Raw genomic sequence first — 24,876 nt, 5'->3', positions numbered from 1 at the left:
ACACTGACCTTCCATGCATCCCAGGTTTCATAAGGTATTACCTAAAATTCCGTTTTTCACTTTTTAAAATAATGCCCTTTTTTTGTCTCAAATTTGTTAAGGGCTGCATACACTCATTTCCTTGTACAGCATCACACTGTCATTTAACCTTAGACTAGAATAGAATCATGGATGCGCTGTGGTAAGGAAGGAGCTGAGGCCATAGGCGAAGCGCTCGATTTACTGGTCAAGCTGCACAAAGTGGAAAGAAGTCTGGGCTTCCCTGCTCAAGTTGCTGCCACCGTGAATTGAACCCGAATGAGCAGTAGAAAATGGATGGAATAGAATAGCTTTATTTATGCTCTGATTGGTGCATACATTAATGAACAATAAATAGAATCCTATTAAAGAATAACAATCGTAGTTTGAGTGCAATTTTTATTCAACTCTTCAAGTCTTCGAGAAAAGAAGCATGCACTGTTTAGAAATACTATTTATTCATTCATTACAGTTGGAGTACAAAAACAAGCAAACATTTCTTTTTTTAATCCAATAATAGTTACAATTATATTTAAATACAAGATCCTTTCTGCGATGCAGTTTTACATCTGTCAGTCCCTGCTCTCAGTAACAGTCTGGAATGATTTGGTCTGAAAAATGGAAACGCTTTTGGGAGCAGATGGTGGATACGCAGTAAGGGAAAAAAAAAAAACACACACCCAAGAAAAAGCAAGACCATGCTAGAGAATTCCAAGTTGTTTTTTCAACCTCTGCAGCTGCTCTGTGCTAATGTTGTTACCTCCGCACACTACAAGTACCACAGGGCCCAGCTGTCTCTGCAACTTGCCCTCATCCTGCAGCCTTTTGATGACCTCACTGTACACAGCGGCGAGAGCAGCGCCACAAGCGGGCTCCACCAGAATCTTCTCGTCATCTGCGCACGGATAATACGCCAGAAAAGGTCAACGTCAGATCTGTATTTTCTTTTGGAAAAATTGGATGTCGTCGGTGCTCACCTACAAAGCGCTCCACGGCCTTCACGGCCTCTTGGTCTGTGACTGTCTCTGAGAAGACCGTGTGCTCCTGCACAAGTTTAAGGGTCTGCGCAGAGACTCTTGTCAGGCCTAGTGTGGTGGCAACACTGGAAAAACAAGGTCGACAATATAGTCACAAACTCCCATAAAGCCGTTTGGCTAAAACGGCACCAATAGTAGGTAGTGTACCTAGTGATAGCAGGTAAAGTGACAAGCTTCCCCGCTTTCATGGCTGCATTGAGGCTATGAGCTCCTACGGTCTCCATGGCAACGATGGGCACGTCAGCCCATCCGGCACGCCGCAGGCCCTCCACCACCCCATTCAGCAGCCCGCCGCCTCCCACCGACAGCACGATGGCGCCTGGCTTCTCCTTCATGTCTTGCTCAAGTTCCCGCACCAGAGATGTGTGGCCCTCCCTGCAACACGGCCCGACGTTGATGTCACTTCGCTGGGCTAACTAGAGGAACATTAGCATGGCACGCATCGGCTGGACCGGAGCATTTGTCATCTAGATACACAGGTTTAATGTCTCCTCTTCCATCTTTTCGAAGCTGTATGTTTGTGTAAAGGTTAGCAACTTAATACAGTGGTGAACAGAAACGCTTTAAAGAGAAAGTCCTTTTTTTTTCTGCTTTATAATATGTTCTATGCAGCCCCACGAATCCAAATATTTAGGCCATTTTGCCGCTTGCTGGCAAGTGAAAATAAGAGATGCTCAGGCCTGAGGTCAACCAATCAAGGCAACACAGGCGAATGGTCAAACTGAGGCCCGAGCAACTGTGATCTCATTGTCAGTCGACAAAAAGAGACAAAATGGCCAGCCCCTGAAAACAATACAAATAAGTCATTTAATTCATATCCCACAAACACAATTTTAATCAGAATACTGTGTTAATACTTGTGGAGCACCATAGAACATATTTTTGTCGTGAATATTTTCAACTTGACTTCTCTTTAAACATTTCTTGGATTAACATTGTTATCCCCATGAGTTGAAAAAAAATCGAGAATTCGATTGTCAGATTACAGGTCTTTTTTCCTTGGATTCCAAAACAGAAAACAGCTGTACAGGTGGGATATTAAACCTGGTTCTTTTTTTTTCTATAGAAGCTCAGCTAGCAGATCAAAAAGATACATTCAGTTTGAAATTCCCAATTCTCGTTCAGAAAAGTCAAATGTCGCAGGCTCACTAAAACTAAAGTTAAATCAGTTTTAGAAACTTTTCTGCAATATTTATCTTTTTTTTCTTTTCATGGCAGGCAGTCTAATGCACCGTATGTGCATGATGTAATGCTTCCCGGTGTGTCTCAGAACATTTTCCTTTTGGTGAGAAGAAGAAGAACGTACTTTATTTTATGGATTATTGATATCATTTTTCACACAGACTCACCAGATGAGTGGGTCATCAAAAGGAGAGACGAATATCCAGCCTGGGTTGTTAGCCACAAGCTGCTGTCCATACTCGATGCTTTCATTAAGAGCCTGAAAAAGACACAAGTGAGATTCTTATTATTTTCATGCGTCGCATGAGGTGCGATTCAAGAAATGATCCAAGATGATCTGACTTTGCCATGGATGACCACAGTGGCCTCCTCGTCCCGCAGGCGGTCCACTGTGGCGTTTGGAGTGACGCTGGGCACCACGATGGTTGCGGGTATCCCCAACTTGCGAGCCGAATATGCTGCGGCCATGCCTGCGTTTCCTCCTGTTTGAAAAAGTTGAAACATTTCAAAACAGTTCAGAAGAAAGAAGGACACTCGTCTCGGAGCAGCACTCACCTGAACAGCAGACAAACCTCTCGCACCCTCGCTCAGCCCACTGCGGATTGAAAACAAATACAACAACCTTACTTGAGTTTGTCCGTTCATGAAAGCAAGAAGTAAAAACAAACCATCACGGTGTCTTACAGTTTTACACAGGTGTCCGATGCCTCTGATCTTAAAGGAGCCTGTCGGCTGGGACGAGTCCAGTTTGAGGTAAACTGGGGTTCGAGCCACTTTGGTCAGGGCGAGGCTCTCTCTGACTGGGGTGACCACGTGTAGTGGCTGTTGGCTCTTCATGTCTCTGGGGAGCACAGCTCTGGCTCAAATGTCGCATTTCAGTGTATGCAATGCATGATGATGCACAATACCTGGAACATCCCAAAAACGTGAGTCATTCAACTTACCACAAGCAGATTGATGACTCGATGGCAGTCAACAATAATATTGATGAGCTTATCCTCTCCTGGTACAGCCAAAGCCCATAAATACCTGCCTGTGCTGTGGGCTCGGCAAAGGAGGCTCACTTCTGAACCAATCAGCTTGGGATTCTTCCACTAAGCCGCGCCCCTAAGGGGCCTCTAGGATAGTCAAAGTGAGGATGAGCTTCTTCTGACTTCCTCTGGATCCCCAAAAAACATATTCAAAGGATGACTCTCTTCTGGAAGTTTATTTAAATCTATTTAGAGCGACATTTGATTATTACTTCGACTTGTTTTGAACCAACCTTCATGAACAGATTTATTTGCCAGCAGCCATAAATATTGTTGTGTTTTTGATTGTTTCTTGAGGAATGCAAAGCACAAATTGAACAAAGGTGTTTGTTTACATATTAATTTAAAATGGTAACATATTTTTATATTTTTAAATTATGTTTACTCCATTCATTCATTCCGGATTTAATTCAGGTTCCAACTCAGTGTGTCGACGCCATATAGTGTGTTGTTATATGTCTACAAACTATTTGTACGTTACATAAACGCCCTTGAAACAATCCGGTTTTTTTTTTTTTTTTTGACATGCTGTTCTCTTCGTGAAGGTCTCCCCTCTAAAGGAGTTGCGCACTGTCACCATGCACCGTCATTACCAAAAGGGTCGACACTATTTTAGCTCTGATTCTCGACTACCAAAAGGAGAGCAAGAGTGTCGGAGGGCAGCGTCAAACCTGAAGGAACCGGTAGGCTTGTGGTTCCCCAGCTATGGAGGACCGAAAGTGCCAAAATTAAATCAATAAATGTATATAATTAATTAAGTGTTTCGTTAAAGGTTATTTAGGTGCTTTGATAATAACATTAATTTGTGATTGATTAATTAAATGTTTAATTAATTAAATATGGAATTAATTAAATCAATGTTTCATTAAATGTATCGTTAATTAATTAAATTACCAATGATTGCATATTAAAAAAATGATATGTAAATATTTCTCTTTTTAATTAACTTTTTCGTGGTCCACTGTTGCGGTGTTTCATGAACTACTGTAATTTTATGTGTTAAACTCGCTCGTCAAAGTTAGTGGGCGGGGCCAAAGCCTGTTTCGCTCAAATCTTGTCCAATCCATTGCTATGGCCTGAATTGGTTGGAAACATGGCGGCTACGATGACAGGGGACCTTCATGAGCTTTCAAGAGGGTTACGTAGAGATATTTTAGACCTTGCTGAGTATGTGGAAGCAGTGCATGTAGAAAACGAATTTATACAAGTGGAGGAATTCGTGGAAGTTGTTGGACACAATCTCCTCATAGGTAACCCTGCTCTGTCTTGGTTTGAAGAGCAGGGTAACCATTGGTTACTAACCAATCAGGTAATAGGACCCACCCGTCAAACTTTGACGGGAAAGTTTGACAGATAAAATTAATTAGTGAAACTCCGCAACACAGAACATTTTGGATTTACATTTGGAACTTCAGCAAGACATAAAATGGTTTGTTTCAGTCATCTCAGAGTATTTAATTGGCCCAAAACTAAATCTGACAGGAGTAACTGGTTTAGTCTGTATGCATTATCACACGCTCAGCACACAAAAAGGCCATAATATAGTCCCAAGCAATGGCTTATGGACTCAAGTGGTCCCAAGATTCCTGTTTGAGAACCACTTCTCAATGACACTAAAAAGCGGTCAAGTACAGTAGCCGCAAACTTACAGCAAACTGTAATGCGTGGGAAAGGCATCAAGAAGGCTTGTGCGAAGGTGACGAGTGGATCATTATTTGAATGTGGAAGACCCAAAATGACCATCAAGTGCCCTTTGTCTGGAGTAAGGATGATCATTAGAAAGGTAAGAAAGGCGCCTCAAAGGAAATCGCTGGCCTGGCCTGGCCTAAATTTTTGCAGTGTCTGCAATGTTCCTTAAGTACAAGAGAGCATGTGGACAGAGAGGCTTAATCCTTGTGCAGTAATTTGTTCAAACCTTTGAAATGTGCATCAAAGGTATTTCACATCAAAGGGAAATCAAGGAAAAATGCACTAGGTAGCTGCAATTTCACCGAGATGGTGACAACATGTCAAAGTTCAAAATATCCAAATACCACACTACCAGGAGTGCGCCACCCACTGGCTAAATTACTGTGAGAATGACGTGGAAGAAAATGACCCAAAAATGATCAAACTACTGCACAAGGATTACGTTTTCCAGTTAACAGTGAAATGACTTAAAAATATGTGAAAGTGCTGTGGTCAAATGAGACCAAAATTCACCAGTATCTTAACTACATTGAGGTGTCAATTAAATGTGTAAACTCTTGGAATGAAAAAAAAAAATAGATGATGGATGGTCCTTGATGAAAATGACATCAAAAGTACTGAACTGATGGCGCGGTGCCAGACTGGTTATCATATCCGCCTCCTATGGGTTCGCTTCTGGCTCTGGCCTTCCTGTGTTTAGTTTGCGTGGTCTCCCTGTGCCTTTGCTGATTTTCTCCAAGTCCTCTGGTTTTCCTACATTTTCCTAAAATGTGCAGGGTAGGAATATTGGACACTCAAAATTGTCTTTAAGTGTGATTGGGTGTGTGGATGGTGGTTTGTCCTAGTGTGTCCTGCAGTTGGCTGGCAAATAGTTCAGGATATGGCCCGCCTACTACCCAACGGCCGCTAGGATAGGCTCCTGCATGCATCCATCAATGGATGGATGGATAAACATACTGTACTGAAAAGGGGAGTGACTCAAGAAAAAGCATAACCAAATACACCAGTGGTCCCCAACCCCCGGTCCGTGGACTGATCCGCGGATCAACTGGTACCAGGTCGCGTGAGCTGCACCCGAAATAATGGTTTGGAGATGATTTAGAAATTCCAGTTCATACGTTTGTGCTTGATCTTTGTTTTTTTTTTTGGCGCTGCCTCTGGCCGCTGTTGATATTACATACATAGTGAGAATGATGATGTGATTTTTAGAGCAGTCCGCAATACAAATCTAAGGCGTTGACCGTTCCGTGGTGATCAAAAGGGTTGGGGACTACTTAAATACATGATTTTTCACTCTTTCAATTGCCAACATGACTTTCTTCACAAAGTACTACCAGCATGTATTTTACATGGTAATACAAAACTACACACTCCACAGTATTGAATTTAGATTATGGGAATTTGTCAGTCCGTAGGCTATACTTAAAGCGTAGTATGGGGATAATCCGTATCTGCAATGGGTAGCACGCCTACAGTGATCTTCTTGAGACCACCATGTTTTGTTGTGCAGCGCCTCCAGTTGATAAAGGCCTGCTACAGCATACAGGAGCGCATTTTAGACAAACTTGTTCAAACTTTGTCCAATTCCTAAACCAGCTCATCACAGACAGAGCTCACTATCTAGCAAATTCTCCTTGTCTATGACCCTTTTTTATATACATAACAATACATCAGCACAAAATAATATAGAGCATTTAGACAAGGTATCGAGTGCTGACTATCTCCTCTAATGTGGACATTTGACTCTCTTTTTAGTCAGCAGCAATTTTCTTGTTATTTTAAATATTTAATAAAGATAACAGGACTTGAAAACGTTTTATTGATTTTTTTTTTTCCCATTCCTAACTATGCTTGCACCCTCAATTAAAAGCATCCAGTGACAACGTTTGAGCTTAAATTACAGAGATAACTTTTTTTAGAAGAGAAATCCACTTCACAAACTTTCACAATCTTCGGATCTTTCAGAGGATTCATTAAAAGCGGCCCCGATGATATTCAAATGCAGCATGCAGAACAGTAACACCCCCCCCCCCCCCCCCCACACACACACACACACACACACGTTTCCCTTGGATTCATCTGCCGTTTAAATTGGAATTACAGTGCTCGTTAAATCATCTACCATTCGCTACATTGAACTTTTTGTGACTGTGAAGAGTTCAAAATCATTTTTTTCTCTTCAGATTGCCATCACACATTAGATTAGTTGGGAAGTAATATATTAAAAAGTCTATTTTTCCAGCACAGTAAAACTGCACATTAGAATGACTTTTTATTACGTGTAGATGTCTAATCAGCATCTTTGAAGGGTAGCTGGACTATCTTATCAAAGGTGAAAGCATCACTTAAACGGATTTAGATAGATTTGTGTATAATAATGGAAGCCTTGTTTGAGCAAAGAAAGTGTTAAGTGAGAAACGCTGCAAAAAGGAGGAGTGCCAGTCAGAAAATTAGGGCCTGGCAGTTTACAGCACTGCATCCTTCCAATTATTACAACATCTTTTAAATAAATCGAATCGAATTAATAAGTGCCAAATGGTGATTTATTTTTTTTTTAAAGGAAGAAAAACTCAGGTCTGCAGTGGGTGCCACTCCAGCATTCGCCCCTGCTCGCTTCGTTTTGTCTATAAAATGAATAATTAAAAAAAAACCTTTAGAGTGACTGTCAGAAATTTGTCAAAACACCTATGAAAACGGTGAAAGTATGCTCTTCATGTCGTCAGTGAAGCTGCCACCTCACAGCGTTCAGAAGTCGTCCTCTATGGCAACAGCAGGAAAAGGGGAAAAAAAGGAAAACATTTGACAACATGGCGCACTTTCCCTGAGAAAACTTTCTGCTGAAAGCCACTCACACATCTATTTTGGTGGACTTTCATTGCAATTTGCTGACTCGGCTGCGAAGTGGACGGTTTTCGATTCCAGAACTTCTTCATATTGCACGAAAGTCCGAGTTCTGAAAGAAAAAAAAAAAAACAAGGAGCAGTGTGATGGGATGAGAGCAAAGAGCCGAAGGCACGATGGAGAAACAAGCGACTATGAAGGAAAAGGTAAAACAGATGAAAACAATTCGAACCCACGTACACTATTGTTTCTGTTGTGATCACGTCATTGTCAGTACACTTTTTTTTTTTTTATCTCGCGCTCAGCGCCGGAAATGACCATTTGTGCACAAACCTCCGTCAAAGCCTATTTATTGATTTTCCAGTCACGCGTGCTGTAAAGTCGTGTGTGCGTGCGAGCGTTCGTGCGCGCGCGTGGTCTCGTTAGTGTGGATACACAATAACTGCGAGTTGCACACGTTTGATCCCAACTACAATCATTTTGCTTGAATACAAACAAATATGCTGCTGCGGCAGTCTTGACCTTTCCAAAAATCTTTACACATTCAAGCCAACGTGGAGTCTTAACATCAAACCTCTTTCGCACTCTTATTAAGGAGTCAGTGGGCCAAACGCTCCCAAAATGCATTCTCATCGTTACTTTGGTTAGTTCTCCCATTTAATAAAGTCAGCAGGCGGGATCCTGAAATTGATGTCTTTTTAAAAATGTCTTCTCATACGTGAGCAAGCCTTCTAAATGTCAAAACGTCAAATAGTTGTGTCAAATGCGATGCGGGTGTTATTGTATATTACTAACAGATAAAGTGTCGCCCCTACTGCAAAAATTGAAGAGTAACGTCATATAACGCCCCCCCCCCCCCCCCCCCCCCCCCCCCCCGCCTGCCGCCTTTTACTTTTCAGGTGTGGTTTTATCCTGTATATCAAATGGTAAGGAACCTCAGTGGGAAAGCATTTTTTTTCCTTTTAGCCATAAAAGTGAAAACATTGGTCGGAAATCACTAGAAACGGGTCACTTCATTATTGCAGAGCCTGTGTGACTGCTTGTGTTCTATTCTCTTGGTCTCTGGAAGTAATTACCAAGCCTGCCCATATCCCAGAATTCAGTTTGAGGAGGAGGTGTGGTGAGAAGGAGGCGGAAGGGAGGCCGGCTCAATAACATGCAACTAGAGATGACTTTCAAGTCACAGTAATACATAGTGAGCCATCCTCGCTCAATGGATAAATGGCTACATTTTTAGAGCCATTTGTCACATTTGTCGACCAGCTGGGTTACTATGGCAACATGACAAGAAGTGAAGCTCGAGCTTGCAATTTTACTCCATAAGGTTGGACCGAATGCCATAAAACATCTTGAAAACAATATACTGAAATATTATTTCCTTAAGTCAGACCTAATTTAGTCTCCTTGTCTTTTAATGTAATTATTATATAGTTGTTGGATAGCAATCCGAATAGACAAAAGTCTTAGATTCATTTTCAATTTGAGCCCAACAAAAAACTATCCCCAATCACAATCACAATCACATTTGTGGGTAATTTGGTTGATCCTATTTTTCACAATATGAGATAACCAATAGACCTCTTGTGCTGTCTAACTGCACTCATTTGTCACTTTGTCATAATTGTTTGAGCCAAGTTAATGTTGCATTCGTTTAACCTTCATAAAGTCACATTAGGCCAAGCTATTTGGCTCACGTCTGTGTTGTTTTATAGCTCTTTTGCACACTGACAATACACTGAACTGAAAGAGCAGCCAATAAATCGCTGTTAGCAGTTGCGTTCACAATCTAATGAGCACCAATACAAAGGCTTGGTAAAAAAAAAATGCCGCTTTTCCTGTCAAGTAGTAATTGGGGCATTCCATGCCAAATCACCCAATGGGTTTAACCAAGCCTGTTTGGATTTCGATTTTGAAGTGTTTATAGCCTCAGACATTCATGAATAGGCATGCATCATGTACACGTAATGCATGGAATATTGACACAAGCGACTATAAGATCATCCGGCCACATTTTTCTTTGTCTGTTTTGGTGGTTGTTTCACTATCAACAAATACTTCACTGTCATCAAAATCAAAAGCTTTGTTAAAATTTTCAGAATTTTGGGTGATTTGGTATGGAATGTCACTATTAATTACCTGGACTCCCCCCAAGCGAGGTCCATCCCACTATTTGAGAAACACTGGGTTAACTGAAGACTCTAAATTCTCCAAAGGTGTGAATATGATTTTGAAGGGTTGTTTTGTTGCATTTGCCTTGTGATTGACTGGGGACAGGTTGGCTTGGGTCAGCTTCAAACACCCCTGTGACCCCTAATGTGGATAAGCGATAGAGAAAATGGATGGTTGGATGGCGACACGATGGATTCATTACTCTCTGCCCTACAATGAAAATGTTCAGGTCCCATCATCACATTACTAAATTACCATCCTCTTTTTTACCTGGACGTAGCCTATGGTCATAGACAAAAAACAAATCCAAGGACCCCCCCCCCCCCCCCCCCCCCCAACTATTTTTTTCAAAAGCCATAATTTTTAACAGTAAAAATGTATATGATGAGAATATGATGTTGGTGCACCTGTTCATTGTGCGAAATAACGATATATAGACGTAGTTAGATCAGATTTCACACTGACATTTTCAGTCTGTAATTTTGGGCTTAGGCTTTCACTTGTGCAGCACGTGTCAACATTGAAATTACTCAAATCACTTTAACACAGTGTCCGCATTCACCTTGAGATGAGAGATCATCAACAGCAACTTGGGAGTGGTGGGGTGGGGTTCAGTTGCTTTTCCAAGGAGGCTTCGACATGGTCACAATGGCTCAGGGCTAATAACACTCACATTCACATTGAAACACAAATTCGGCTCTGCAAAGAAGCCGAGTTTGTTTTTGAAATATATATATATATATATATATATATATATCTCACCATGCACAGGCACCCTCAATTCTCAACGGTATGCCTTACCGTATACCTCCGAAAATAAGAGGTTGTACCAGTGCAACCAGCTTTTTTGAACAGTAGCATAGGAAAGTATTAGTAACTCTCAATGTCATATTATGTTTTTAAAATTCTTCAATTTTTTTTTAACACAGCCATTGATTCACATCTTTTAAATTCTATTTCATAGTTCCATAAATTGTCAAATGAACAGATACACTCGTTCGCTTTACCGGTGGATTGTCCCCTGGTGGTTAGTAAAGGAAAACAGCCTGCAGATATGCCATTACGCAGGGCTCAAATCACGATAAAAAAAAGTTGCGGCTTATTGTCCGAAATTTACTGTTTATTTGCATTTACTTGTCAATATTGAATAAAAAGACAGGCAATGAGTAGATAATTATTAATATGAAATGTAATATTACATAAGCTATGAAATTGTGGCGTTGAATATATTGCAGGGGAAAATTTCGGTACGCCAAAGAAAAAAATGTTGGGCACACCAAATGAAAAAAAGATTGTCGCTAGCCCTGTCTCATTTGCCTTTGCCCGTAGTCAAACACCTGACTATTATCTTGGCATCTTGGCATTCTAACTCTGCAGCTTTCAACCTCCGGCTCCCGGACCTCGCGCCACGCCTCCGCAGACAACGGGACCAGGTGCGGTCTCAGCAAAGCCGAGTTCATGGCGAAAGTGCAGCTCAGCAACGAGGCGTGTGAGCGGGGGGACTTTCAGGCAGCCGTTGCCTTGTATGGCCAAGCCTTGCAAGCTGACCCGCAGAATTGCATCCTGTACAGCGGTCGGTCCGCCGCGCTCCTCAAACTGGGCCGACACCAGGCAGCTCTGGATGATGCAGAAAAATCTCGTGCGCTCAACCCGAAATGGCCTAAGGTAGGAGAGGCCCAGCATTGATGATGTTTCATTGGTGTTTTATGTCAAAGAGTTCTATTTGTGGCTACTGTTTGACAGTAGCCTTAGAATAGCATTTATAATTTTAATACATATTAAGTCTAAATAGATTTGCTAAGATAAAATATGTCTTAGTCCGTTTTTGTGCAAGAATTAAATTAAGGATACGAGAACGCAATAGTCAGAATCTTTTTTTTCACATTTTTATGCCATGACTGGTAAGAAACACATGTGACAATTGCTAAAAAAGGAAAGCAAAGCATTAGGTTAAATACAATCCAAGATAGGTCCCCCCCCCCAAACTCTGGAATTAGATGATAATGCTTATTTTGTCGTGATGAACAACTGAATTTGATCTTACTGACATTTTTTCATTATCTTAATAACTCCATAAGAGGAAGGAAATATAATATTTTCTGCCTCTTGTGCTTAATCACATTATGCAATATCTATCTATCTATCTATCTATCTATCTATCTATCTATCTATCTATCTATCTATCTATCTATCTATCTATCTATCTATCTATCTATCTATATATATATATATATATATATATATATATATATATATATATAAAAACAAAGATTTTTCAAGGACTGCTGTTTTAGCTCTTCTAAAAAGTGAGTACATGTAATACAAAATTATTTTTCTATTGCATTTTGCATGAAAGAATTACACAATGGATTATCAAATTCATCACAACCATCAAATAAGGATGCAACGATGAAATGACCCACAAAAAAGGCAGTATACGGACACACATTTCATGTTTTATCATATACATAGTTGTTTGCCCATTTTTGTGTGTGTTTGTGTCTTTGCTTGCTGGTGAACACAAATGAAATGTTCTGTTTTTGTCAGTCATGCCGTTATGTCACAAGTTCAAGGATGAAAACAATTCAACTGACACCGCATTGGCATTCCTCCGGTCCAGTAGTCGTTGTCCGAAAATTTACCAGAGCGAGCCAACGTTTTGGCTTTCTCTCCGCGTCCGTGAAGAGTGTCGTGGTGAACGACACTCCATTCCACACAGCCTTGCCTCTGACAACATGCGTGAATAACTAACCTGTATCTTTTAAACTTTAATATTATTCACAGAATATTTGTAACCACGGTAGCAGCCTCGTACAAGAATAGGAAGACCTCCAAAAGCACAAAAAGAGTTGAATCCATTCAAAAGTTGGAGAGAAGACTCCCAACTAACTTCAAAAGCTCTACTGCTCAGTAATGGTCCAACTTGTCATCAGTATTTTACTAACTTAGGAGTTCTTCTCCCCGAACCATGCGCACGACTAACCAGCGATAGATTTCACATCAGTCGCAGGCCAACTCGTCATGGTGAGAGCGATTTCATCGATTGCATGATTTAGTGTGAGGAGAGGCTTTTGTCTTTCCACGGTGAGATGGATGATAACGTGGTCGAGTGATATTGATGCTAATTTGTCACCGCAGTGATGCATCACACCTCTTCTTTGGTCTGAGGTCACGTACCTTCCGATGTTCAGGTAGGTTTTCTCCTAATGTTTCTGCAGCGAGACTGTCACTTTGTATTTGCCCCAATGATTTTTGGGTGACTTGCATCATCGTTCACTGACATGAGAGTGTGTACCGTCTTCCCTCCTGTTGACAGTTTGCTTGAAGGACACTTTAGTCACTTGGGTGATATTTCAGTACTTATTCAATGCTGTCAAGCTAAAGTAAAATGGAATATCTCTTCTACAGCCATGTTCTTTGCTCTTCTTTGTATGCAGTCCAAGTACAAAGCAGTCTTTGTGGTGTGACTGGGGGAGGGCTTGCCTTAATCTAGGCGGCGTTATTCTCCTCTTTCTTGGATTTGTTGAACTCTCTCTGTCAAGTTTGCTGCTGCAGCCTCACTGTCAATGCTTGGCCTTGCCATTATGTTTTCATTTTGTCCACAAGGCTAACAGATTTGTTACTCTTTTCAAAATAATGCCTAATGGTTAATTTTCCTTGAAACTTCACTAGGGGGCAGTGTTGCCAAATAGAAAGTGTTGTTCGACGTTCCGCTACGTGCAGAAAAGGCATGTGAAGCAATTAAACTGAACAGTTTGTGTTTTAAGCAAAAGAAAATCACACACAGTTTTCAACATAAATGACGGTTATGTACTCTGGCTCTGCTTTTCCCCTCAGCACTCCTGTATCCACTTTTTTTTACGTTAAATATTTCTTAAGCCTTGAATAAAATGTTATTTCTGTGCGGTGCCGACTGGTATATATTATACAGAGTATTACGTTTGGATGTGGGTTCGGAGAAACGCTTGGTGCCGTTGGATGGAGCAAGATGGTTGATCTGATTTCAAGGCTCAATTGTTGGATGTAGAAACGGGGATTAAAGTGTGGTGGCATTCAGATCCTGTATGAGTATATAATATCATCAATCATACCTTCCTATGACTGGCTTTCTGGATTGGCCTGTCAACTGTTGACAGGCATGGTTTTGCTGCCCCAGGCGCCAGTGAGCAGCCCACCCTCCCAAAGAAGCCTGAGAGGCGTGAAGGAACCCCCTCCCCGTCGAATGTGTCAGCTCTCACGGCTGTGAGTGCCAACAAACACATTCTGAAAGAAGAAAGGGAATGTGCAGTTTAATGGCCCAAGACAGCTTTAGGCCTTTTGTACCTCACCCTGGTTCGGAATATAAAATGCTTAAATGAGAGCAAAATGGTGTGTCATTTCACAGAAGAGGGCCATGTCTGTTTGCATTTTCTCATACTGAGTCACACGTGGGAGGAGAAAATCTATTTGTGTGTTTCTTTTCCCGTGTTCAATTTATTACATCCACCAAGTAGATTATGGTTGCTTTCCTCAAAACCTTGCGGGGTGTGTGGCATGCGCCAAGGAAACATAAATTTGGGATCTTTTTTCGGTAGTTTTTTCCTGTCGTTGTGATCCACGCCGAATGAATGTGAGACGTTGGAAGGCGTTTTGAGCACCGTATGGTGCTGATAGGGTTGGCTGATATTGCCATAACGTAAAACCTCAATTTAGCCCCCCCCCCCAGTCATTCAGGACAAGACATTTATTCTCCGATAATTATTTGTAGACATTTTTTTTTCAAATATTTCATAGCTAGGATAGGATGGAAGAGGGTCTGAAAATGGATGGTATTGAAAGAGGTAAAGAAGGTTTGACTCAGGGAAAAAAATATTCCGTGCAAAATGTTCAGACAACAAAAAATACTAATTTTAGTAAGGTTTTAACATAAAATTAACATACATTTGTTTGTGAAGAAATGCCTATTTGTGCTTGGAAGCCAGTTAAGTAGTGAGCAACAATTGATTGTTATAAAATCGATGTTTTTTTATTTATTTTTTTTATGTCCAATTTGTCAAACTAATTAGATTTTTTTTCCCAGCCCTATTGGCTGGAAAAAAAGTGCCCAAAAAGTTTTCTCCAATCCGAGCAATGGTACATTTATGCTTTTAACAGGTCCATATCCAAATATCAAAAATATGCTGTACTGGAAGTGTTGTTGGAAGAAATATTATCAACATAAACAGCAGCACTGTGGTCAATGTTTAGGTTGTAAGGTACATGTGCATGGCTAACATCTGAACTTTTTTTTTTTTTTTTTAAATGAGTGTCCCATTCATGACCAAAAAAAAAAAAAAATCACCTCAAGTGTCCTTATTCTGCAGTATTTTGTGTACTTGAGATGGCCAACACAGCACAAAAGCTAGACCTTGTTTTAGTAGAGTACAGGGTGAGCAGATGTTCCATTTTAACCAGGACAGTCCCAATTTTGAGCCTTGTGTCCCAACGGATCTCACCAGCCCCATTGTTTTGTCCTGATTTTATGTAGATCGGGTCCCAATGTCAGGTTTTCTTTCTTTTTTTTATTTATTTATTTTTTTATTTTGTTCAGCAAGCCAATTATTTGGGAATGCCAATCACTCCGGTGTCAAAACGATTTACCCGATAAACCAACTAAAAAAGGAATTTAAACTGTTTAGCATTCACGCCTTGTCATATTTATTGCAGCAAATAGCTTGAGTAACACTTGACATGACCAGCTGCATCTTTATTTGTGTCCAGCTACAGAGTAAGCCTCAGGTCACTTCCTGTCCTGACTAGCTATCCGATAAGGAAAATTCATAAATATCACATTCACACAAGAAGACAATCAAGTGGAATGATGTTTTAAAGAGATCCATGAACAATACTATTGCTGACTTTGATAATAAGGGCTTAACTTTTAACTCGAATGTTGATATACAAAACTTTATGCAGTTTTCTACTGCATGCATGCATCTCATTTTTCTTTTTTTTTAAAATCCAAGTTGTTAATGAACCACTTGTCTCTCTGGTGTTGCGACAAGTAAACTATTCACTTGTGTAGCATTCGCTATGAAAATCATTTTACCATGTCTCCTTTCAGTTTTTGGTTTGCCCCTTGACATTGTCCTTGATTTCACCAAACTGGCAATATAGCAAAATCCTCGCTTCTCTGAGCAATATAATATATATGTTCTTTTACATTGCTTATCATGGATATCAGAGGCAACTTCTCTTTCAGTTTTTATGTTTGCTGATCATGGCTAGCATGTCAGCAATGTTATCCATCTCATCCAAATAAACTGCATCTGGCAAGTATATGTAAAGCTCTGACATTATGGAAGACCAGTCCAAATCCTCATGGATTCAGAATGTAGCTGCAAGGTACAAATGGTAAATGGACTTTCACTTATATAGCGCTTTTCTACCTTGGGTACTCAAAGCACTTTACACTAACTAGTCATTTACCTACTGATGACGCAGCATCAGGAGCAATTAGGGGTTCAGCGTCTTGCTCAAGGACACTTCGTCATGATGGTCGGGGGATAGAACCCCATGCCTCTCGTTTGGGAGACGATCGCTCTACCACCGAGCCATGCCGCCCCTACACATTTCTGAAATGTTCCTCCAAGAGCCTGTTAGCTTCATGCTATCCTTGCTCTGGTTCCGTTCGCATACAACTCCTCACTAATTCTCTGGACTTGCTGAATGTGTACTGCTCCAGAAAGTACGGATGCTTCTTGTTGCTCTCTATTTTAACCTTCACACTATGCGAAATCGACATCTGAAAGGGCCCAGACTCCGAGGGATCTCCCTTTTAGATGATATTCTTTCTGCGGTAGTAAAGTGGGAGACGCTAATGTTCGGTGGTGTGCAAAGACTCCGTTGCATAGCAAAGGACTCTTCCAGGGTTTACGGTCTTTATTCCCCATTTGTAGTCCTTGTACGTACTGCGCTCAGCTGAATAAGGATGTATGATGATCTCAAGTAGCTCCTTTTTGCTGTAATCATTGCGTTTTCCAACCATTGCTGTGCAACACCTTCCTTGTTCTCGTGCTGTTGATACTGCTGCCCCGTGTGTTCAGGCCAATTACAATGAAGTCTGGATGTTTTGTTAGAGCATAAATAAAAACAGTATACAATAATTTGCAAATCATGTTTCAACCTACATACACTCCACAGGCAAGACATTTAATCTTGAAACTTATAAACCTATTATTATTATTATTTAATTTGACAAAGCCGATGATTCCTCACAATAGACCCAATTTGTAAGAATTATTCTAATCATCATAAGCGCACATGTAAAATATGATGCAGATCGACTAAAATCATTCTATGGACTTCCAGAGTAGTTTGAAAACTTTTTGACAAACGCATGTACTCTTCGGTTGTGCTTTGTACTCAGGGGGTGTTTGGAGACTCTTTGTTGGCTCATCACACTTTAAGCATTTTTTTTAGGCGAGTGACTGGGAGGACAATAACTTTCTCTCGATTGATGCTTTGCCTGTTCGCTTCCTCCATCTGGTCCCTCCTCCTCCTCGCCGCTGCTGTTTCAGTGGCATGTTGAATAAACAAGACTCTGCGCTATCACTCCTGTGCGCCAGCCTGAGAGCTGACAGGAGAGTTCCCTGGGTGCCAAAGAGACAAGTGGCACTGCGGCACCGAGAGGCTAGCATTTGCATATCTTCTGATTATAGCCTATGATAGTGCCTATCAAGGGTATTCGATTGCCTTGTCGGAAGAGCTTACTCGGTGAAAGTTGAAGTCCTGAAAATTTCCCGGATGATGCCATTTAGTGTATGTTTAGCTTTTCTGGCCAAGCTAAAGCTAAAAACGGCCGTTGTAGCGCGTCAGGCCTTAGTTTGCCTGAAACAATGAGTATACAAAAAAGGTCATGGTGCGTGGCATGCAGAGAGGGGATGTAATTACAGCTGCAGCATATCCAGCAATTGTGAGAGAATGCTGAAATGCTGATGAGACTTTAAAGCTTCTTTTGCACAAATGCTGGGTGATGATTCTGGATTTTGCTGTTATTGTACATTTTTTTTCTCGCTACATAAGGAGCAGTTTTTGTCTGTTTATGCAACTTACATTCACCATATATACAGTTCAGTATTTAACAGCAGAACATCACATTAGTGTTAGAAACATCATTTTGATTGCTTTCTCACAATGAGCTGAAAGCTCTTGCTTTTTTCATTACACTTAGAAATGGATTTAGCCCATTTTGCAATGGCAACCATGTCTAATTCAAGTTAACAGAAGCGAATGCTACGGATATTACAACATACAGTCTACTAGCTCTTCTACACTTTTTCTCATTCATGTCATGTTTCAGACAGTGGACTGCTGCAGTATGTTGACTTGGTTTCACACTTGATAGGTATGTTTGCGTACAGGCAATTAATAATTCCAATTCCCGTAAAATTTCCCCCATAAGATGTCATGTAACTCATGATTCTTTGTTTGCAGTGTTTTTTCCGGGCAATATTTACCTCTTAAGAGTGGCTTTTTTTGGCCAAGGTAAGCGAGACATTGATACTGGGGGGACTGCAATTGCAAAGATGATTTAATTTTTTATTTTTTTTTAAATGAGACGCCAAAGTACGTCCATGCTATTGTGTATTAAAGGCACTAACAACATGGCTGAAAACAGAATGGAGCTTGTTTATGAAAGGAGTCCAAGTTGTCACTAGTGATTTGGTTTCTATGTTCTTTTTTTTCTCCCCCAAGCGTCTCTAGTGGCTATTAAAAAATAGATCATATGAGCTGAATCATTTTCAAATTCACAGTCTCCATGTGACAAAAGTAACTTATGCAAAAAGGCTGAAAATTACCAACAACATTTGGATGTTGGAAAAACATAGATTTATTCATATTATTAATATCAGTGTATCTGTGTATCCGAGCTGCAAATATTTTGTTGTTGCCTTGCCTCACCTATGGAATTTTACATAAAAGATAAAAGGACGGTTGCAGAGTGACTTTTCATTCACGTGGACTAGCCGAGTCATGCAGTTTGATTGCTTAACATGTTTTTGTTTTGATTGGATTGCTTGACATTTAAACATTTCATTCATTAAGGACCATATTCATTAGATTGTTGTTTTCTTAACGGTATTGTTATGCTTTATAATTATGGTATACTGTATAATGCTTTGGACACTCGATTCTTTGAAATATATTAGCTCAGATACAATTGTTCATCTGCTGTGTATATTATCAACAATTTGCCATTGTCAGTGTCAAGTGTGCTGTGGCTGAGGTGGATGTGGGCCCAAAAGCAATGAAGCAGGGCACACTCAAAAATAATAATTGAATTTGGTGATGAAAAAAAACCCAAACAAGGTTAAAACTGAATACAAAGTGACAAACAAAACCCAGACATAAACTCACTACAAAAGTACTTGAATAAGGGATTCGGGAAACACAGGAATTAAATTCACGAAGACGACGAGGGAGTGACAACGACACGCTATGCTGAAGACAACGGCGGAGTGACAGCGACAACAATGACTCGACAAGAACTGAAAGGAAACAGGAAACTAAATTCACTCCAAAGTGATGAGACAACAAACCTGGACAAGACACAATTGGTTCAGGGAGCTGATTGGCTGCCACATGGGAACAGGCTGACGAGGACAGGTGAACACAATCAAACTAAAAAGACACTGACACTAGGGGACCAGAAAACAGGAACTAATACCTTGAATATAACCAAGAACAACCAGGACACGTAAAGACAAAAAAAAAAAAACAACACAAGCCCGGAACCAGGAAGGAACAGAAATGCCCTTCCTACCCAAGGACACAACAAACATCACCCCGATGATTCAATCGTGCTTGAAGGATCTTTTACCGTTATGATTCAAAAGATTAGAGATTTTTTGTTCTTCTCAAATCTGGTGTGGTCCATAAAAAAATACTTTGCATGGAACTTGCTAAAGCAGCTGCCAAGAACAAGAAGATGACATTGGTTTCAATATTGTGGATTCTAACATTTTCAATTATTGCTTAAGAAAAGTGTATTATCTATTAAAGCGGTCGGGTCTTCAAATGGATTAGTTTGCGTTCTGAGCCCTGCGTTTCGACCCCTGTAATGTCATAATTTGCCCAAACATTTCGTCTCATTTCATGACAAGGTCTTGGCGTGAGCTTCCCCTCTCCTGCTGCAATGCTGTTTTCCACTGTAGCTCACCATGGAGAGACTCGAGTCATGAACCGCTAATAAGAGGGTTCCGTTCTGCTTCCACCCAGCCGAGGCTTGAACTAATGAACAAATTAAATGAATGGCATTTAATTACAGGCCGGAGTGAGCGGGACGGACAGAAGGTTGGCGCTAGTGGGTACAAACCTTAAATTATTTGTCTGGAAAATCGTGAAACGAGCGGTAGCAGTTCATGTCCGTCTTTTTCCTTTCGGAAGGCCTTGTGGCCAGGCAGCATTCAACATGTATGGTTAGAGGGAAAGTGACCACACACAAGTCTGTTGTTTTGATTTGAACGCACTTCCCCGGCTCGGCTGTTTCGGTTCAAACACGCGTGAGAAGACGCAAACCCTGACTTGTCATCTTTAGTAAATGCGACCCTTATTTGACATTTTTCGGGACCTTTCGAAGTTGGGATCTGCTCCTGCTCGTGTGTCTATAATGCATACAGACAATACGATACAATAATTAATTTACATGAACTAGATACAGTAGATGCAATTTGCACTTCATTTCAAGCTATTATCTAGCGTATGTACCATTTCCTTATCTAGGTGACATTTTCCCAAATTGCCTTTGCTTCATGTCTGATAAATTGTTGCCGTATAATCGAGCTCAGGCACTATGTGTACAAGCCGCTCGGAATATTGAAATTATAACCACAATTACGTTTCATTTTACAGTTTTTTTTCATTGGTTCCTTCACTTTAGTTGAGTGAGTGAGGACTCTTCGTCCACATTCCGCTTATAAACTAGGTCTCTCTGTGATGCTAGCCAAGTGGTTTTCATCTCTGCCACCCAGGCGCTCCACTAAATTGTAGATTCTCATAAAATAAAATTCCTTCATAAGACCAGCAATACTCCCACCAAACATGAAAATAGGCCCATTTTTTTTCTGTCTTTTGCATTATCACAGGGAACCTTTGTGATTCTGAGCATCATTAGATGAAAATATGTTCACAAAGAAAATTGCTTGCAGAGTTAGATGACGTGATGCTGTTCGTGGTGCATGTGCAAAGTGACCTTTCACTCCAAAGATATGCGTGTCGAAACTGTCTTGGAGATGTGCATGACTCAGAGTGAGGACGGCGTCATGTAGGGGGTGTCACACTGATGTTAACCTGTCGGCCTTATCAACACCAGCTGGCCAGACAGCATGTGTCATTAAAAAGCACCCACTCCCAAAATATATCCAATCTAACTTTAGCCACTGTGAAAACAACCAAGAAAAAATGACAATTGAGATAATCTTACTCTACAAAAATAAATGCCTTCAAAATGATATATAATACATGGAGGGAGCTAAACAGCTAGCTGTTAGTTGTTAGCGTGAACCCCTATCTGCATGACCTGCGTGGCCCTTTCCAGCCCATTTCTAAAATGCACGACCGAATGTGGATGTCAACTATATTATCACAATAGGTTCCTGACAATTTAACGACTAGCATGATATTGGAGAAAAAAGTCAAAAAACAACACAATATTGTGTTTGCATGCATGTGTGTGTGTATGTGTTTTTATCTAACAACTATGACAAAGAAAAAGGCTTGGTCAGTAACTTTGTCATCAGATTGGTTCTTCAGCGCAAAGCATCCTGGTGTATGTAGTTAACGTCGATGTGTTTGACTGAAGTGGACAAAAAGTAATGTAATTGTTGAAGCAGTTTCTAATGTTTTCAATATTGCGGTATCCGCAGTGTCGTTACATTCCTACTTTCAAAAGAAACTTGCAAACTAGTTAAATAGGCGCCCTGGAAAATTAAAGCAACTGCAAAGTGAATGGTCAACCCCCCACACATTTTTACCTCATCAGATCTGGCCCTCTGTGCAAAGTTTGGACACACCTGAAATAAACGACCACAACCTGTGGCGCATCCTTTTGGGTCTTACCCGAAAACCATCTTAAAACACCATCAGCATATTTATGACTTGAGAGTTTTTCATCTGTATTAAACTTTGTCTCAGTCATCCTGTAAACTTATCAAATGATTAGTTTTTAAAAAAAAACATTTAATATATTAAAATGGCACGTCAATTTTCAGATAAATAAATACAATCATCCCAAAAGAAATCGAATGCAAAAGATTTTGCAATCACCTCACACAAGAAGCTCTCAATCGCGTTCAAGAATGTCTGCAACCTTGGAATGCTTTTTTTCCCCCCTGTGGATACATCAAATGAGTACCCTCTTAATAGCTTTTTGCTAGCTCTTCCATGGCAAGGAATGCCAAAGAGTTGAGAGAATCGGATCTCATTGCAATGCTCATTGCGTAACGGCCTGCCCCTGATAGTGGAATCAGCCTTCAAAAGCCTGAGGAAATGAGCTAAACAATTACACTCTGCTTTTAGTGTCCAACCCCTGAAATGCTCTTCGTTTTCTTACAGTGGTTGATTTGGCCGCGTTGGCCCCACCCACTCGGGAGCTCGGCAATACCCGGGCTCAAGCCCTGGATGCTTCCAGAATTAGCACAGGCGCCCGCGATGCAGGGAGGAAGAACTCCCATCGGGGAAAACGGTGTAGAGCAGAGAGCGAGCCGCGGGGCGCCTATTAGAATACGCGTAACAATGAATAGAAGGGATTTTGGAAGTGCTTACCTCTGAACTTTTGATGACTTGCGCACACTCGCGTTGGTTTGCGTGGGAGCCAGGAGAACACTGGCTACGTTGGCTCACAGCTGTATCATTACATTTTTCCTTAAGTAGGTCTAAGCCCCGGTTGTGGTGTGTTTCAAACATCACCTATCCGTGACGTAACCTCCTTCCCTCAGATGAGTCATTTGCCCTGCTTTCTCACAACGTATTCTATCGAGTGGCTGATTGGGGTCACCGGAAGGAACTTTAGATCGAAACCGCCTCGCAACATCTCCTGTTCTCATTCATTTGTTTCTGACATGCTTGTGTGCTATTTTCGGGGCTGGAAAAGTGATGCGGCGGAGGGAATGGGAAGTTCTCGCAAAAAAAACAGAAAGCGTCATGTCACCCGTGCGACATAACCTACTTCTTATCGCTCCCCGGCGTTGACGTCCAATGTATTACTCCTGCTATCAGTGGTACAAAAACAGCTTTGCTTCTATCAATACGCTACATATTACAGATTAGCGGCGCAAATGAATAACTTTATTTCCTCCTCATCACGAAAGAAGAAAGAAGCGACACCGCAAATGACAAAATGCACCGGCGTAAAATGTCAGTGCACATTAATAGAACACATCCATTTACTCTGCAGGTTAAATCCATCATTGTTTCAGTCAGAGGCAATCAAATGATACATGAAGAAAAATGTGTCTTATTTGTCAGTGTTGCTCATGCGGAACCAGAACAAGAACACGCGGTGCAATCAGGCTTTGGTTTAAGTATGACCTAATTTTATCTCTTAAGTGTGTGCTGCTTGGCCGAAGTGTTTGTTCAATTACTGAATTAACAAGCGTGTCGTTTATGATTAATGATGAATGATTTCCTAATAAATAATGGATGTTTGGGAGGAAAAGTGGAACAAAGATCCAATGTGCGCAATATTATATTAGCTGGTTTCTGTAATAGCTACACATTTTGTCTTGAGATTGAAAGGAGAACAGTTTAATATTCATTGGAAATTGTCAAATTGGTTTGAATTTCAGCTTGAATTATTTTACTGTAGTGCTTCTTCTAGGGAAGAAGCTTTGGAAATAAACTTCTTCTTTGGAAATAAACCACTTGAAAAGGAACCTATGTTTGTTTATTCATCTTTTGACACAATTCACTGAGTGCCTTGATGATCATTTGGTTTGTTTTATATTTGCAGACTTCTTAAAGGAACTCATTGTTAACAATGCTGCCACCGTGTTTACTGGCAGTCACTTCTTCTTTTCACTTAAGTTGTCGAAAACAATTTGCTTGTACAATAGACGTTTGACAATATTCAAACTGAATAAGGGACAGGTTCAAGCTGGGAGGCGCACTGGTGGATAGAAGATACATACACACACACACACCACAATTTTATAATTAGCACTAGTGCTGGGTGTTGTGGTTTAAAAGCGTATTGCATATTGCATGATATTCCGATGGAGCACAGGCATATTGTGATATGTATCGCAATATATTGGGCAATGTTTGTTAAAAAAAAAAAAGAGAGAGAGAGAAATTGTATTTATTAGTCTTTTTTTTTAGAAGCCACACATCATTGACATCCATGAGCGCACATAAAACATTATTTAAAAAAAAAAAAGCAGGATGTCCGCATTATTTTTCTTTGTATTTCCGCTTGCCCTTGACTATGTTAATATGTCCCCAGCCGTTAGAATAATTATCACGGAAAAATTGATAAATATCAGTCCGGCATTTATCCTACGTGATTTTTTCAGATATACACATTCTGAAGCACAAATACACATCGGTGCAGCATGAAATGTGATTGTAAATCAATGTAGAAAAAATGCAAAGGAGAATTTTGTTTACCTTGTTGGTCAACACTTGCTGACTTCAAACAGTCTATTATGGATGTTTGACTCACTTGACTGATGCTGCCAGTAGCGTTCTTTTCCTTGCTGGACCCCACTTCAGATGTGGTTGTTGTTGCTGGATGGCGACGCCTCATGTGACTTTGGTCGTTCCACAACCTGAACATACAATTTGCTCACAATGGTAACACATGGAAAATTCATCAACGATGCTGATGTCAGCGGTTCCTTTTTAAGGCCGACGATTTTTCAAGATGGATGATTTTGCACTCTTATTATGCA

The 24,876-nt window shown here is 40.6% G+C and overlaps 1 protein-coding gene across 5 annotated transcripts; it reads right to left on the bottom strand.

Moving 5' to 3' along the window:
• Nucleotides 1–316: 316 nt before the first annotated feature.
• LOC148429936 (L-serine dehydratase/L-threonine deaminase-like) lies at nt 317–22,882 on the bottom strand. 5 transcript variants are annotated; one of them, XM_088418668.1, is made up of 10 exons: nt 22,751–22,882; nt 7,810–7,910; nt 7,643–7,716; nt 2,922–3,078; nt 2,793–2,832; nt 2,580–2,719; nt 2,405–2,496; nt 1,203–1,430; nt 996–1,120; nt 317–913 (listed from the first exon to the last, which is right to left on the bottom strand). In XM_088418668.1, the coding sequence occupies exons 4-10, from the start codon at nt 3,072–3,074 to the stop codon at nt 720–722; spliced, it is 972 nt and encodes a 323-aa protein (XP_088274794.1). In that variant the 5' UTR covers nt 3,075–3,078; nt 7,643–7,716; nt 7,810–7,910; nt 22,751–22,882; the 3' UTR covers nt 317–719. The 5 variants fall into 5 exon arrangements, with proteins under 5 accessions (XP_088274794.1, XP_088274802.1, XP_088274813.1 ...); XM_088418676.1 differs by lacking the exon at nt 22,751–22,882 and adding an exon at nt 8,039–8,184; XM_088418687.1 differs by lacking the exon at nt 22,751–22,882 and adding an exon at nt 8,132–8,165.
• Nucleotides 22,883–24,876: the final 1,994 nt, after the last annotated feature.

The sequence above is a fragment of the Hippichthys cyanospilos genome, chromosome 1 (assembly GCF_059441005.1).
Source record: "Hippichthys cyanospilos isolate Australia breed blue-spotted pipefish chromosome 1, RoL_Hcya_1.0, whole genome shotgun sequence".
NCBI lineage: Eukaryota > Metazoa > Chordata > Actinopteri > Syngnathiformes > Syngnathidae > Hippichthys > Hippichthys cyanospilos.
Note: the sequence above shows the minus strand (reverse complement) of the source record. Positions and strands in the feature narration are given on the sequence as shown.

Bases quoted from the DNA above. Each gene is read 5' to 3' on its own strand.
- LOC148429936 (XM_088418668.1), bottom strand. From the start codon at position 3,074: ATGAAGAGCCAACAGCCACTACACGTGGTCACCCCAGTCAGAGAGAGC. The intron at 2,720-2,792 runs GTGAGTGCTGCT...TTTTTCAAACAG, and splicing joins GAGGTTTGTCTGCTGTTCAG to GAGGAAACGCAGGCATGGCC. The intron at 2,497-2,579 runs GTCAGATCATCT...TGTCTTTTTCAG, and splicing joins CTGTGGTCATCCATGGCAAA to GCTCTTAATGAAAGCATCGA.